At 49.0% G+C, this 15456-nt stretch overlaps 1 protein-coding gene across 3 annotated transcripts in view; it reads left to right on the plus strand.

The window, feature by feature from the left end:
* Positions 1-10561: 10561 nt before the first annotated feature.
* CD3D (CD3 delta subunit of T-cell receptor complex) overlaps positions 10562-15456 on the plus strand; it is a 44808-nt gene continuing 39913 nt past the window's right edge. The window contains exon 1 of one of the 3 annotated variants that reach the window (XM_085647406.1): positions 10562-13148. In XM_085647406.1, the coding sequence (XP_085503532.1) occupies positions 13094-13148 (55 nt within the window). In that variant the 5' untranslated portion in view covers positions 10562-13093. Of the gene's footprint in view, positions 13158-15456 lie in introns of all 3 variants that reach the window. The other 2 variants (XM_085647405.1, XM_085647404.1) reach the window with 2 other exon arrangements.

Consider the following 15456-nt stretch of genomic DNA (forward strand, 5'->3'; position numbering starts at 1 on the left):
GGTGGATCCCAAGGAGGGGATCAAGAAGGAAGGAACCTGCAAGTAGAAGGGACAGAGTCTAGGTCACCAGCCAGGAGCCGAGAAGGAACCAGGAAGGAACCAGGCGATGTCGTGAAGATGCAGGTGAAGAGGTGAAGCTTGTCGGAGCAGCCACGGGTACCAGGAGACGTCGAGGACAACCAGGACCAGGAGGTGAGATGTCCCACAAAGGCTATTGCTGTCGGCGGCGTCGATGTCGAGTTAGGACCCAACAAGCCTTGGCAAGCGGAACCCACGCAGGATGGAGGACTTGCTTCTGGTGCAGACCAGGAAGGTCTGGGGTGCTTCTCTTTCACAGAGGAGCGGGTGATAGTCTGGAGGAGCCGGACCAGCAAGGTGAAATCAAAGGTTCGTCGTCGCAGAGGTCACTAGACAACGGGCCAGCAACCGGACAACACGTCGAGCAACTCAGGTACAGAAGGGCCCCACGCAGAACACGTGAAGTGTGGGGAGCTGACCTTCGTTGCAGATGGTGCTCGGGATTGGGGCTTCTCAATTCCCCAAGCACAGCCTCGAGGGTGCCTCGGAAGTTGCGCTAGTCAGTTACTAGCCACTTTTCCCAAGTCGCCGGTCCCACGTCCCTCGTCGCCCCCACGGGTCTCAGCTTCGCTGGAGATGTAGATCTGGTTCAGAGGTGTCTGGAAGTCTCGGCGCTGGTCAATCTCTGCAGTCGTCCCTCGTAGGATCAGTCGCAAAGCAAGCAGCGGTCGCTGAATGGTGCCTGGTTGCCCAGGGTGGTCACTCCTTGGCCACAAGGGAGATTTCTTCAGTCTTCTTCCTGAGGTCGAATGTCGAAGGTCCAGAGTTTCTGTTCAAGTTGCAGATTCAGGTTAATCTAATTTAGCAGGGCTCAGCTAGCTACTGATATACTGGGCTAGTGGGCTGGGCTACCTGCAAGGTCCCTCCTATGGGTGGGACCAGGAAGGGGAGTGGTTACACCCCCTTTCCTTTGTCCAGTTTCGCGCCAGAGCTGGGGCTGGAGTGCCCCAGCGCCGGTTTGAACTGGACTATGCATGGGACACCTTGTGTGCCCCAGGCAGTGTCTAGTTTCTTTCATCCCTCCCTGCCCCAATACACTAAGGCCTGTCTGGGGTGGTGCTAGCACCTCCCAAGGCAGGAAACCTATTGTCCAAGCCTCCCTCGCTGGAAGGTCTCCCAGCAGCAGGAGGTCAGACTGGTGTCTGTGGCAGCAGCATCCATTTTGTGATTTTGGGGCTCTGGTTAACTTTAACCGGGTAAGTAGGTTTCAACATGTCTTCTCCCTCTAGAAGGGAGGAATAATATCCTCATTGCCAGAAATGGTATGGGGGTATTATTATTATTCCAAAGTGTTAGACACCTTACACGGCATGTTTCGATAAAGCCAAACCATAGTTACCATAACCGTTTAAGATTATAAGGTACTTTAAGAGTTTATGGTAGGCTATATAATAGAACAGCTATAAGGATCTGGTTCCGAAAGCTGCAGACAGGCTCAGCTCATGCTAGAGCACCATCTCACATGTTACCAAGCACTCTGCCTCCAGGATTGTTAAGGCCTGCCATAGGAGTGGCTGATAGGTACACATGTGTCTATATATAAGGTAGGTATAGGAATACTACACCTAAGCAAGGGGTGATTACACGACCTTGCCCCAGCTGAGTGATCAGCCAGTTGTGTCATAATGGAAGGCCAGGCCAGGGGTGGCATAATACATGCTGCAGCCACTGGTAGGCCTAGGGTACACCTATGCCCTGGGTACCTAGGGTACACTATACAGGGGCCAATTAGGTGATCCCTACCAATTGGGTTATGCACCTAAAGTACATAGTGTGAATTTAGAGAGAGAACAGCTGGACTGTGGGTCTGATTAGCAGGCCCACAGCCACATCTAAGTCGAAAACCAGTGAAGCAAAAGCAAAAAGTGGGGGTGAGCATAGAAAGCAGACCCTACTCTCCTACAGAGAGCTCATGGAATCAGACGATGTTTTTGAGGAGTTGAAGGAGGCTAGTGGCCTGGACTTGTCTCTGAATGGGAGATTACTCCTCCTTCTGATGCACCTTCAAAGGATGTGGCGCCATACCATGCGGTCATAAGAAAAGCAGCTGAACTTTTAGATCTGCAGTTGCCTTCAGCTGAATTCAGACCAAACATTTTAACGGAGGTGCTGCACTCTCCCACTACTGCTTCTGAGCCTTTACTCCCCTTTAACAAAGCCATCATAGAGCCAGTGATGGAGGTGTGGCGTAAGCCCTTTTCTGCTCCAGCAGTTTCGAAAATCATTGCCAGGAGGTATAGGGCAGCTCCGGGGGACACAGAATTTTTAACTTCTCACCCGTCTCCTGAGAGTCTGGTGGTCCAGGAGGCATGTTCAAGGAAATCGACAGGTTTGTTTCCCCAGGTCCCGAGTGACAGGGAGGCTAAAAAACTGTATCAGTCGGCCAAGAAGGTCTTTTCTTCGGCCAGCATGGCCCTTAAATCTACGAATGCCACCAGCCTCTTGGGACGCTATATACATGCTCTCATGGATTCAGCAAAGCAGCTAGCCCCAAAACTATCAGAGGAAGATAGGGTTGGTTTTAATGAGGTCCTTTCGGATGCCCAGGCGGCGGTGCGTCAGGTGATCCAGAGTGGATTGGACACAGCTGACTCGGTAGCAAGAGTCATGGGATCTTCTGTTGCCACTAAGAGGAGCGCGTGGCTTAAGTCATCGGAATTTTCCCCTGATGTCCAATCAACGCTGTTGGACTTGCCTTTTGATGGCTCCAGACTCTTTGGCAAGAAGACGGATGCTGCGCTTGAATGTTTTAAAGGAAGTAAGGCCACGGCTAAATCTTTGGGCCTTCAATCCCAGTAAAGGGGTTCGTTCAAGAGGTACAGGGGTTTCGGAAGGGCAACCTTTCGTACTTACAGGCAGCCCCAGCAGCAGCAGCAGCAACAGCGGCAAGGCACTCTGTATAAAAGTTACAGAGGCAGACTCAGGGGTCGCTCTCGAGGTCGGCAGCTCTCCTCCTCCTCCTCTTCCTTTTCCTCAGCCCCTCCCACCACCGCAAAGCAGCCCTAGATCAACCATTCTGGATCATGTTGGTCCTGTGGGGGGTCGGCTTACCCATTTTCTACAAGATTGGGAATTGGTTACTACAGACCTTTGGATTCTAGATCTTGTAGAAAATGGGTACGCCCTTCCCTTTCGGGAATTCCCTCCAAATTACCCTCCTTGTCAAGGGGCTTGCTCAGAGAACCACCGTCTTCTCCTACAGGAGGAAGTCCTGAAGTTACTAGAGAAAGGTGCGATAGAGGTGGTTCCAGAGCAGGAGTGGGGTCAGGGATGCTACTCCCGGTATTTTCTGATTCCGAAAAAGGACGGCAGATTGCATCCGATATTGGACCTCAGGATCTTGAATCTTTATCTGAAGCAAGAGAAGTTCAAGATGCTCACCCTTGTGCAGGTTCTTCAAGCGCTGAATCAGGAGAACGTGATGGTGTCGATCGACTTGCAGGATGCGTATTTTCACATCCCCATCCTGAAGTCGCACAGGAAGTATCTCCGGTTTACGGTAGGGTCGCAGCATTATCAGTTTGCGGTCCTTCCGTTTGGTCTTACTACTGCACCTCGAGTCTTCACGAAGGTGATGGCAGTGGTGGCAGCCCATCTCAGAAGGTCGGGGATTTCAGTTTTCCCCTATTTGGACGACTGGCTGATCAAAGCAGAGTCGCCAGAGAGGGTGCGTCATCATCTGCAGGTTACAACTCAGCTGTTGTACAACTTGGGTTCCTCGATAAACGTGCCCAAATCTCACCTGGTGCCATCTCAGCGCAACCTGTTCATAGGTGTGGTACTGGACACTACTGTGTGTCGGGCATTCCCTCCACCACAGAGGATTCTCGACATACAGGAATTGATTCCTTTATTTTACAATGGAGCGGTCGTTCCAGTCCTGAAGGTCCTTCACCTGCTCGGTCTGTTTGCTTCCTGCATTCTGTTGGTTAACCATGCACGCTGGCACATGAGAGCGCTCCAGTGGTGTCTCCGCAGGCAGTGGTATCAGCACAAGGGAGATCTCAGGGAGTCTGTGAGGATCTCCAGAGAAGCTTCGGCGGATCTGTCTTGGTGGAGAGTGGAGGGCAATCTGTCTCAAGGAAAGCCACTCCATCTACCTCCATCGGTGGCCACAGTGATAACGGATGCTTCAACTTTAGGGTGGGGTGCGCATCTGGGTGATCTGGAGATCAAGGGTCTTTGGTCTCCAGAGGAAAGGTTGCTTCACATCAACCTTCTGGAATTGCGGGCGATACGTATGGCGCTCAAGGCCTTCCTCTCATCCCTTCGCGGTCAGTCGCTTCAAGTCCTGACGGACAACACTACCGCAATGTGGTACGTCAACAAGCAGGGAGGAGTGGGGTCTCATTGTCTCTGCAGAGAGGCTCTGCGTCTCTGGTCCTGGGTTCAGGATCATCAGATTTGTCTGATGGCAAATCATCTGGCCGGGGTTCTGAACGTGTGGGCAGTCTCAGTCGGCAATACTCCGCCGACCACGAGTGGAGGCTACATCGGGAGGTGGTTCGTCACGTCTTTCGGACGTGGGGAACTCCTCGGGTGGATCTGTTTACCACTCACGAGAACGTTCACTGCCCGTCATTCTGCAGTCTCCAGTATCCGTTGCAGGGAGCATTGGGGGACGCGTTTCAGTTGAGATGGAACTCGCATGTCCTTTACGCGTTTCCTCCCATACCCTTGATTCCTCGGGTTCTGAGGAAGATTCGCCAAGACCGGGCCCAAGTCATATTGATCGCCCCGGATTTGCCAAGAAGGGTGTGTGTTAGACCTGTCAGCCCTGGGGTGGTATTTCCCTGTGTTTTTGCCCTTGCCTCATTTCCTCCACCCCTTTTTTTCCGTTGGCCTTAGGTCTCCGAGCGCCTTCCCATTGCTAATCAATGCTAAGGTGCAGGTGCTCTCTTCTTCCAACATGGCTGCTACAGGCCCCTGCTACTGCGGAGTGGTCTTTTTAGTAGCACCCTAGTTGCCAGGAGCTGGCTGGGACCCTAAAACATTGTTGCCACACCAGCCGCCTTTTTCTCCCATAGTTAGAGTAGGGAAGCTCCTGGAACCTTCCAGAACAGGGGAGGGTTCTGCTTTTTGCCGCCTTAGAGAGTGGTCACCTGACCTGGGCATACATAAGGGAAGGAGGGAAACTTTTTTGTCAATTGGGGCGACGCTGACCTGGGGGAACCTACGCAGGAGACTTAGGCGGTAGGGCCTAGTCAGGGACCTATACCACTGGGAGTGACAGGGTTTAGGTGCTGCCTTCCAAGCTGTGTGAGGAACACTAGACTAGCCCACTGATCTGGCCCGGCGGGAGGGGAACCCAGGGACGACCTGCAGTGACTGACTAACCTGCCTTCAGCCACCAACTCAACCCCCCCCTCCCTCAAGAAACCATCTACTAAGGGCGCAGGAACCAGCAAGCGCTGAGAAGACCTTATAAATTCCCACAGGACTACTGGGGGATCGACCAGGTATTAGCGCTGTGACTCCACCTGGGTCCCCCTGTACTGATTTGCCACCGTCGTGTGTGGCCTGCCCTGCCTGCCCTACTCACCTGAGGCGCTGCAAGCAAACTCACCGCCGCAGCCCGGCGCCGCCGTCATCTCCAGGGCCCCCGGGGGGGGGGTGCGGTGCCCCGCCATCGCCGTCGCGACCGGGGCGCCCCCCTGGCATGGGCCCAGGGGCTGGTTATCCCCCCGCGACGGCCCTCGGCAAGGAGAGGGCCGCCAGACTCAAGAGTAGGCCGCGCTAGGCCCTGAGGCCGTTGCCCGCATCACGTGACGGGGGCGGTCTCCTGGACTCCGCCCCCACCGCTTGCCGATTGGATCCTGAGGCCACGCCCCCCAGGCCGTGCTGCTGCTGGCAGCTGCGGGCGCGCCTCTACTGTGGCCCCTACAACCGGTCCCCAGGCCCCAGGAGCCATCAGAGGGCCCGGGACCGGCCCCTAGTCAGCGCGGTGCTCACCAGCCACCCCCAGGCCCACCGGAGGCCCCATGAAGCCCAGCTCGTCGTGGGCCCTGCCACGAAGCTCCCCTCTCGTCCCCGGCTCACCGGAGAGCTTGCACTGCTGGCTGGAAGGGCTCCACGAGGAGCGAGCCCCCGCCCTGCCTGGAACCCGCTACCAGGGCCTTCGCGAGGCCGGAGGAACAGGTAACCCCCGGGGAGGAGTGAGAAAGGCCAGAGGAAGACCCGGAGCTCGCCCCTCCCCCGGGGAAGGCTATCATTTGGCCCTGTTGGCCCCCACTTGCCCCAGGAACGGGGAATAATCCGGGATATTGATGGCCAAATGAAATACTGTGTGCTACTGCAACGCAGGCTGCGGGGGATGTGTATTCTTGCCTGACAGACAGTTAATTCTTACGTAAGGAAATGATGATCAATTGATGCAATGCCATGTTATCCTTAATGAAACGCTGATCCTTGCTTCATGAACTGGTCATTCCTGCCTCAGGGGATATTGTTTGCTAATGCTTAACAGTTGATTAGTTGCCTTAAATGACATGTTCACCCTTGATGAAATGCTCTGATGAAATGACATGTTTACCCTTGATAAAATGCTCTGATGAAATGACATGTTTATCCTTGAAGAAATGCTCTGATGAATTAGAGATACCGGGATTATTGATTGCCCTGCTTCTGATATAGATAAAAGCCATTTGATTTTTACTCCGATTCCCTGGTGTGGTGTCAGTCATTGCGTGCGTTTCCTGTCTCAGTGGATGTGTGTGCTGTATGGTCACTTTACACCTAAGCTTTCGGGTGCCTACCTGCTCGCGCCAAGCTACCCCCTGGGGGGCTGGTGACCCCAGTTCCTACAGTGTGGTATACAGATCTTCTCCACCTCTCCTCGTGCCCTCCGCTCCGTCTTCATCTGAGGGCAGACCTCCTCTCGCAGTCGGAGGGGCAGGTTCTACACCCCCACCTCCAGAGCTTACACCTTCATGCCTGGAAATTGAACGGGACAACCTGAATTATTTTTCTCTCCCGCCAGATGTGGTAGATGTAATTTTGTCTGCCAGACGTCATTCCACCAAATCTGTCTATTCCTATAGGTGGTCTAAATTTGTGCTCTGGTGTGGGGAGAAGTCAATTGATCCTTTGAGGGCTCGTTTATCTGACATTCTACAGTTTGCCCTTTCTCTTGCTCAGCAAGGTTTTGCTGTAGCCACTGTAAAGGGATACTTATCGGCTTTTTCGGCTTTCCTTTGCTTGCCGGATCAGCCGTCCTTGTTCAAATCTCCTATTGTTTTACGATTTCTGAAAGGCCTTACAAACAAGTTTCCTCCTACTCCTTTTATTGTGCCTCAATGGGACTTAAATCTTGTCTTAACTTATCTGATGGGTTCTCCCTTCGAGCCCTTACACAAGTGTCCCTTGAGACTGTTGTCTTTTAATTCGTTTTTTCTCATTGCGATCACCTCGGCAAGGAGGGTAAGTGAGCTTCAAGCTCTGAGTTCAAAACCCCCGTTCTTGACCATTCATGCTGAAAGAATGGTACTCAGGACCAGGGCTGCTTTTCTGCCTAAAGTGGTAACTCCCTTCCATCTGGGGCAGTCCATTACCCTCCCTACCTTCTATCCTCCCCCTCACCCTTCCAAGGAGGAGGAGCGGCTTCACTGCTTGGACCCTAAGAGAGCGGTGAGCTTCTACCTTGACAGGACAAAAGACTTTCTAGTTGACGACCAGCTCTTCGTGGGCTTTGTTGGCTACAGGAAAGGCAGAGCGGTGCACAAGCGCACCCTTTCCAGATGGATTGTCTTGTGCATCAAGATATGCTACTCTTTGGCCGGTAAGGAACCCCCAGAGGGTTTAAGGGCTCATTCTACTAGAGCTAAGTCTTCCACTTCTGCTTTGTCTAGAGGTGTTCCTGTAGAGGACATTTGTAGGGCGGCAACTTGGGCCTCCCTCCACACTTTTGCAAAGCATTACTGCTTGGATTCTGAGGTGAGGAGGGACGGACATTTTGCTTGTTCCGTCCTTCAGGACTTTCTGGTATAGAAGGGTGGACACCCTCTTCCGGGAGTGGGACTGCTGTGGGAATCTTTTCACAAGGTGAGGAATCCACTGGCAGATGTATCCATCAGAAGAACAAGTTACTTACCTTCGGTAACGCTTTTTCTGGTGGATACAGTATCTGCCTGTGGATTCCTCACTGACCCACCCGCCTCCCCGTTGTCCACCCTTGTATACCTACAATTCTAATGATGTTGTTTCACATTGTATTTGTTACTGTCAAAGGCATTGTGTTATTTCTTTTGCTTTTCTATTTATTCTTCACACTGTGTGTGTTGCATTGTATATTATGTACTGTGTATACTGTGTATATATTGCTGTCGGTCTGTCCGTGTGCCTAGAAGGCATGGAAAAAAGGGCGGAACTGACGTCATCATGCCGACGAGGTCTTCTTATGGAGCCGGTGATGTCAGCGGAGTCGCGAGCATAGCCGTGCCTCTGTGACGTCGTCTTCGACCTCATCGGCATGGACTGCTACAAAAGTTTCCGAATGTTGCTGGCGCAGGGGATATTCACATGGTGAAGATTCCACAGGCACATATTGTATCCACCAGAAAAAGCGCTACCGAAGGTAAGTAACTTGTTCTTTACCGTTGTTCAGCTTTAAACAGTAACGCTGCAGCCATTGATTTACTTGCATCATGCAGTCCCTGAAGCGGTCTGCCATTTCATCTATGTTGCCAGATACTGACACCACTCTGTGTCACTCCACACCACTCTACTCTACCCCACCATACTCTACTGCTCTCTACGTCACTCTATTCCACACTGCTCTATGCCACTCTTTTCACACCTCTCTGTGCCACTCTGCTCCACACCACTCTATGGAACTCTACTCTATGCAACTCCGCTCTACACAACTCCACTGTATGGCACTCCCCTCTACGCCTCTCTACTCTACACCACTCAACTTCACTCCATTCCACGCTACTCCATTCTACCCTACGCCACTCTACTCTATACCATTCCACTCTACTATATGGCACTCCACGCCACTGTACTCTATGCCACTCTGCCCCATTCTATTCCACTCTACTCCACCTCATCCCACTATATGCCACTGTGCTAAATGCCACTCTACAATACTCTACCCCATTCCACTGCACTTTGTGCCACTCTACTCCCTTCTATGCCACTCCACACCACTCTACTCTATTCCACCCTGGTCTATGCCACACCACTCTACTCTACACCACTCCACTCCACACAATGTCACTCTATGGCATTCTATGCCACTATACTCTAAGCCACTCTACTCTACGCCACTCCATTCTACACCACTCCATGCCACTCTACTTTATGCCAACCTATTCTACGCCACTCTACTCTAATTTACAATAAGAAGAAGGCCCTATGACACTTTACATTATCATCCTCCACATCTGCATGTCTATTAACTTTGGGCTGAACTGGATTTGAAATAAAATATTTCTGCCAAACTTCCTTCATTTTATTCAGATTTTTTGGAAGTGTGATTCTGTACTCTACAACACTTCACTCAACTCAACACCACTCCATGCCACTCTCCTCTACACCATGCTGCTCTATGCCACCTACTATACTCTACTCTATGCCAAGCCACCCCTCTCAACTCTACACCACACCAGCATACTGCATCCCACTGTTTGCCAACCTACTCTTCGCCACTCTACACATTTCCACTCTACGCCACTCCACTCTGTATGTATACATATTTATTTTGTTCATACTTATTTTGCAATGTTCCAAATTTATTTTTGTTTAGTGAAAAATGAAATCTTAAGTGGCATATTTCTTTAAGTAGTCTACATATATTCTTATTTCAATTTCAGGTTTGTTGTCCCAATTAGCCACTCACAATAGAACAATACACTCACCTGAATACATTAGCATTGTAGTAGAAACACTGGTGCAAATTTCCAGCCATTAAACGTCACTAGAAAATCGTATCCCGTGTTTAACTCTTTGCAGTTAATTGGCACGGATATTGGCTTGGCAATCACTAGAGGAACACTCAAAGAGATCCAAATTCTGTATATTTTCATTTTTATAAATAAATATAGATTAAAAAAAGATGTTCTCCATGCGTACTTACGTGAAACAGTCAGAAAAAAACAAAAACGGTGTTGTCCTTATCAATAATGGCAAACGTGGAACCAGGAGTCCCAGCATATTTATAAAAGCTGACTAAAATGTCCAGATTGGCGGGTCAAGGGGTCAATATCTGCCATCAATCTTTGCACATAGCTCTGCTTATGTTAGTACAAGGACCTGTGAAATGGCGAATAATTATATCGATGTCTCTATATCGTGGGGTTCGAAATGACGTTTCCTGTATTTTTTCTAACAAGGTCCCCAAAAAGCCAGAGGGGAGAGTGGAGAAACCTCCAGCGCTTTGTAGCGCTTGAAGCGCTTCCTGTTCACAAGCTCGCCCTCCGAGGGAGCTTACCGCATGTGTATGCACGGAAAAAGCGTTACACCACCTGTGGCTGCAGGGTGAGGCGGGGAGAGCTGCTAGGCTGTGGGGTGGGAGGAGGCTGTGAAGCTCTCAGCACGAAAACACAGGCCCCCGGGGCACATGTTCGCTGTGTCTAGTGTGAATGTTGAGCCTGGTTCCGTGCAGCGTTGGGTTTGGCCTTGCACGTCGTTGGAAGATGACCTTCGGCCTAGAGGGTCATTGAGTTTGTCACGACCTATCTTTGGAGTTGGCCTGTCACACTGTCGGATCTGACCATGAGAGTCATGGAGTTCTGCCTAGCAAGTCATTGCATTTGGCCTGTCTCTTGGTAGGACTGTCCTTGCATGTCATTGGCTGTGGCCCATATCATTGGTTGTGCCCTGGTGAGATTTATCTTAGCATGTTTGGTCTAGCACACCTTACGCCTCATGTGGTCTCACCCTAGCACATTGTTGAGGTGTGCCTTTTGCCTTCTTGTATCTGGCCTTGTGGTCTCTTTAATGAAGCTGGCCTAGATCTTCGCTTCATTCGGTCTGTACATTGTTGGACTTGCGCTGATGTGTTGCTGAATTTGCCCCAGGGTGATACTGGTGCTCCCCTGCCACTTTGCTGAATTTCACCAGCTTGATCGCTGGATTGCATCCAGTGTGTTGTCTGATCAGGTCCAGTGCCTCCTTAGATTTGGCGTGGCGTGGTCTTAAGTTTAGTTTGGCCTCTTGATGTATCACATTTTGCATTGTTGGATCAGGCCTAGTGGATCATAGATCTGAATCAGAGCTTCATTGGATTGTTGGATCTAGTATAGTATGTTGTGGGATCCAGTCCAGTGCACGGTTAGATCCAGCTCAATATGACATTGGATCTAGCGAGTGCGTACTAGAAGGCTGTCCCAATGCATTGACAGAAATGCTCTAGAAAATTGCCGGATCCAGCTGAGTGCGTCTTCAACCTGGTCTAGTACGTCATTAGACCTCGCTCAGTGCATCATTGGATTCGGCTGTGCACATGGTTGGAGTCTGGCCAGTTGGGCCTTTGGATCTGAATCAAAGCATCTTTGCATTCAGGCCAGTTTGTCACTGGATTCAGCCCAGTGGATTGTTTGTTCCACCCCAGTGTGATGTTGGATCTCAGCCCAGTGAATCTTTGATTTGCACTAACACACTGTTTTGTTCTTGTCCAAGGAGGGGTTTTTCTGCATCCAGCTAAGAGCCTTTTAATCTACCGTTTAGTGTTGCTGGCTCTGAATTAGCTTTGTTAGCTCAGTTTGACCCTGCAAAGTGTGTCACTCCTTCCTGGCCAACTGTATTGTTGAATGTGCAGTATCTGTTGTTGATTCCCCGCCCACAGCATCGTCGAAACCAGGCTAGAGTGCTGCTGTATTCCAGCCCAGCGGGTTGTTGGATCCACCTTGTGGGTCATTGGAAAGGGTCAACTCAGTCCATTGTTGGATCAAACTCAGTGTGTGGTTGTTTTTCAGCAGAGGGTGTTGTTGGATCGAGCCCCCTGTGTGGCTGTATTTCAGCAAAGGGTGTTGTTGCACCAAGCCCAGGCGGTGGTTGTAATTCAGCAGAGGGTGTTGTTGCACCAAGCCCAGGGTGTGGTTGTAATTCAGTAGAGGGTGTTGTTGCACCAAGCAAAGGGTGTGGTTGTAATTCAGCAGAGGGTGTTGTTGCACCAAGCCCAGGGTGTGGTTGTAATTCAGCAGAGGGTATTGTTGCACCAAGCCCAGGGTGTGGTTGTAATTCAGCAGAGGGTATTGTTGCACCAAGCAAAGGGTGTGGTTGTAATTCAGCAGAGGGGGTTGTTGCACTAAGCCCAGGGGGTGGTTGTAATTCAGCAGAGGGTATTGTTGCACCAAGCAAAGGGTGTGGTTGTAATTCAGCAGAGGGTCTTGTTGCACCAAGCCCAGGGAGTGGTTGTAATTCAGCAGAGGGTGTTGTTGCACCAAGCAAAGGGTGTGGTTGTAATTCAGCAGAGGGTGTTGTTGCACCAAGCAAAGGGTGTGGTTGTAATTCAGCAGAGGGTCTTGTTGCACCAAGCAAAAGGTGTGGTTGTAATTCAGCAGATGGTGTTGTTGCACCAAGCCCAGGGAGTGGTTGTTGTATCTCGGCACTGGGTGTTGTTGCACCAAGCCCAGGGTGTGATTGTTGTATATCGGCTCTGGGAGTTGTTGCACAAAGTCCAGGGTGTGGTTGTATCTCGGCACAGGGTATTGTTGCACTAAGCCCAGGGTGGGGGTTGCATCTCGGATCAGGGAGTTGTTAGTTCGAGCCCCGTGTGTGGTTGTATCTCAGCACAGGGTATTGTTGCACTAAGCCCAGGGTGTGGTTGTATCCCGGCACAGGGTCTTGTTGGCTCGAGCCCCGTGTGTAGCTGTACTTCAGCTGAGGTTGTTGTTGCACCAAGCCCTTTTGTGTGGTTGTATCTCGGCCCAGGGTGTGGTTGTTTCTCGGTACAGGGTATCATTCGCTCGAGCTCAGTGTGTCATTGTATCTGCACTACGCTCGTCGTTGGCTCGTGCCCGGTGCCTCGTTGGATTCCCCTCAGCCAGTCTCATAAATCACACACTCAGCTACCATGGCTGTGAGAAGAGGCGCGCTGGCTTTGCTCCTTCTGGCGGGCATCGTCTTAGGTAAGCACAGCTCGACCTCCTTATTTTATCACCAGATTGATAACGTATTTCCTACACCCATTACCGTTAACACTATTCCGATCATTAGCATTTTATCAGAGACCCAAATGCCTGCTTATTTATTTACGTTGAACTAAGTACGTCAAAAAACTATAAGGCTAATGCACCTGCCGCAGACATTTCGGTGTAACTTTAAACCGAGTTGTGACAGCTCTTACTCAGGCTTTCATCCTGCCGAGGTCAATACAATGTATAGTCTGTCTATTTACAAACTCTATTCAGCTCCTAGATACCCCAGAAAGACACTTGTAAGCGCTATAAACACCCCTTTATTTTTATAATTATACACTTGGGTCGCATGCACACCATTGAAAATGCACGTCAGAAGATGTGGCGTAACGGTCAGAGATGCCGACTTTGAACCAGGTTCGAGTCTGGCAAACATCCTGTGATTCTGGTCAAATCACTTAATGTCTCCGTGCCTACCAAAAGAGAATGTATGTGTCCTTGTGTAATGTAGCTGGTGCTCATGTAAAGCTCCAATACCATCGGTCGAGTTCACGCTATATAAAACTGCAAAAAAAAAAAAAAAGCCGATAAGACACAGCTGTAGGGCCGTGCTTCTCATGCTTCACATGCATTTAAATATTACATCTCTAGGTACTATTTAGGAAAAAAGAAGCGCGTCTTTCCTATAGGCCATCTCTTGATGTTTGTATTATTTACAGCCGGTACTTAACAGTTCGGTCGGCGTTGATGATCTTTTAAAAAACAACTTTTAATGTAAATTTTAGGTTGGAACACAATGGAAGAGTAAGATAGCGACACGCCTCCGAATGAGTATATCTTATAGATTTATTTGTCCAGCTTTTAAATGTGCGCTCCGTTATGCAAAGAATGTATAAGAGCATGTCACTGACTTTCACTTACATGGCTCATGCATTTCGTAAATAAATAAAAAAAACTCATTCAAATTAACACCAACTACACGAATGTCAAAATTTCTTTCAACAGAATTGAAAATTTAAAAACTCACCACCATCATGACATGTAGATCTACACAAGCTTTCAATGGGGGACGATAAGGAACAATAGGCAACATTTTAGAAATGTGCAGGATGTGCTGGTAGTCAACAGATTCCATACATCCTGTATGCGGTTGCATCCATGCTCACTTGAGCGTGCAAATTTGACCAGGGACAAGATATTCTTGTTAATTGAGCAGTATTCAACAATCTGCTATTTTTACAAGAAACCAGCAAGCAAGTTTTAAAGGATATTTCCACGGATGATTCCAAACTTTAAAATAAGCATTTTTCACACTTCCTATTACTTTTTATGCATATGCTTAAAAAGACAGGATCAAGTGTGTTTTCATTCCAGATACTAAAGATTATCCCGGCTTCTTCAGATGGTTGTAAATAATACCCGAAATGGCTACATACGTATTGGCAAAACTATGACTTTTCCTTGTCATACCCGATGATGTGATTGCGCCCTTACTGCCAAACAGACATGAACTATTTGAGAAACAAAGGATTTGATCCCCTCCTGGAAAGACTTGCACCAAAATCAAGACTGCAGATTGTGCAACTACAAACATGAATCCCTATCACATATACTCTGTGCATGTCCTAAGTTATTAAAGGAAAGAAAGATACCTTTGGAAGAAATATTCATTAATATGAACATAAGAACATGCAGAGAAGCTGTAACCACCTGGTTGGGTGGGTCTTCGATTCTGCTAGTCTGCAAGGGGGTTAAATTCATAAATTTGTACCTAAAGGAATTAGGAAGAATTGCAGAAGAAAATCAAATAATTTAATATACAGTTTTAGGATGATTATGGTTTTTAAGATGAGGACGGTGAGACTTTATGGACAATATAATCGGGTCTTGATTTTATGAAGTGTAGAACAATGTATAACATTTTTTATTCTTTTAATTAATGTTTTTTTGCACATAGGATGCTTTAGGTAATGTAAATGAAATTATACGGTGTAATGGTTTTAAAAGACTGAACATTTGAATAAACTTGACTTGACTTGAGAGGTTATGGATTACATGTTTTTATGTATTGGAAAATCTAAGTGCTACCAGAGGATGCGAAATGGGCCAACTTATTAACTACCCTTAAAGATCACTAGAGAGGTGATCTGCCTAGCTTGGAAAATGTTCAGAAGTTCTTTTCTACAGTGTTCTAAAGTTCTGGATGAGAAATGTGAAGATTGGCCATATTTTATAGAACAGAATCCCTATGATAAACTCTGGTTAAATCACAGAAACACAGTTCAGAAATGTCCAAACT

Source organism: Triturus cristatus, chromosome 3_2 (assembly GCF_964204655.1).
Source record: "Triturus cristatus chromosome 3_2, aTriCri1.1, whole genome shotgun sequence".
Taxonomy (NCBI): domain Eukaryota; kingdom Metazoa; phylum Chordata; class Amphibia; order Caudata; family Salamandridae; genus Triturus; species Triturus cristatus.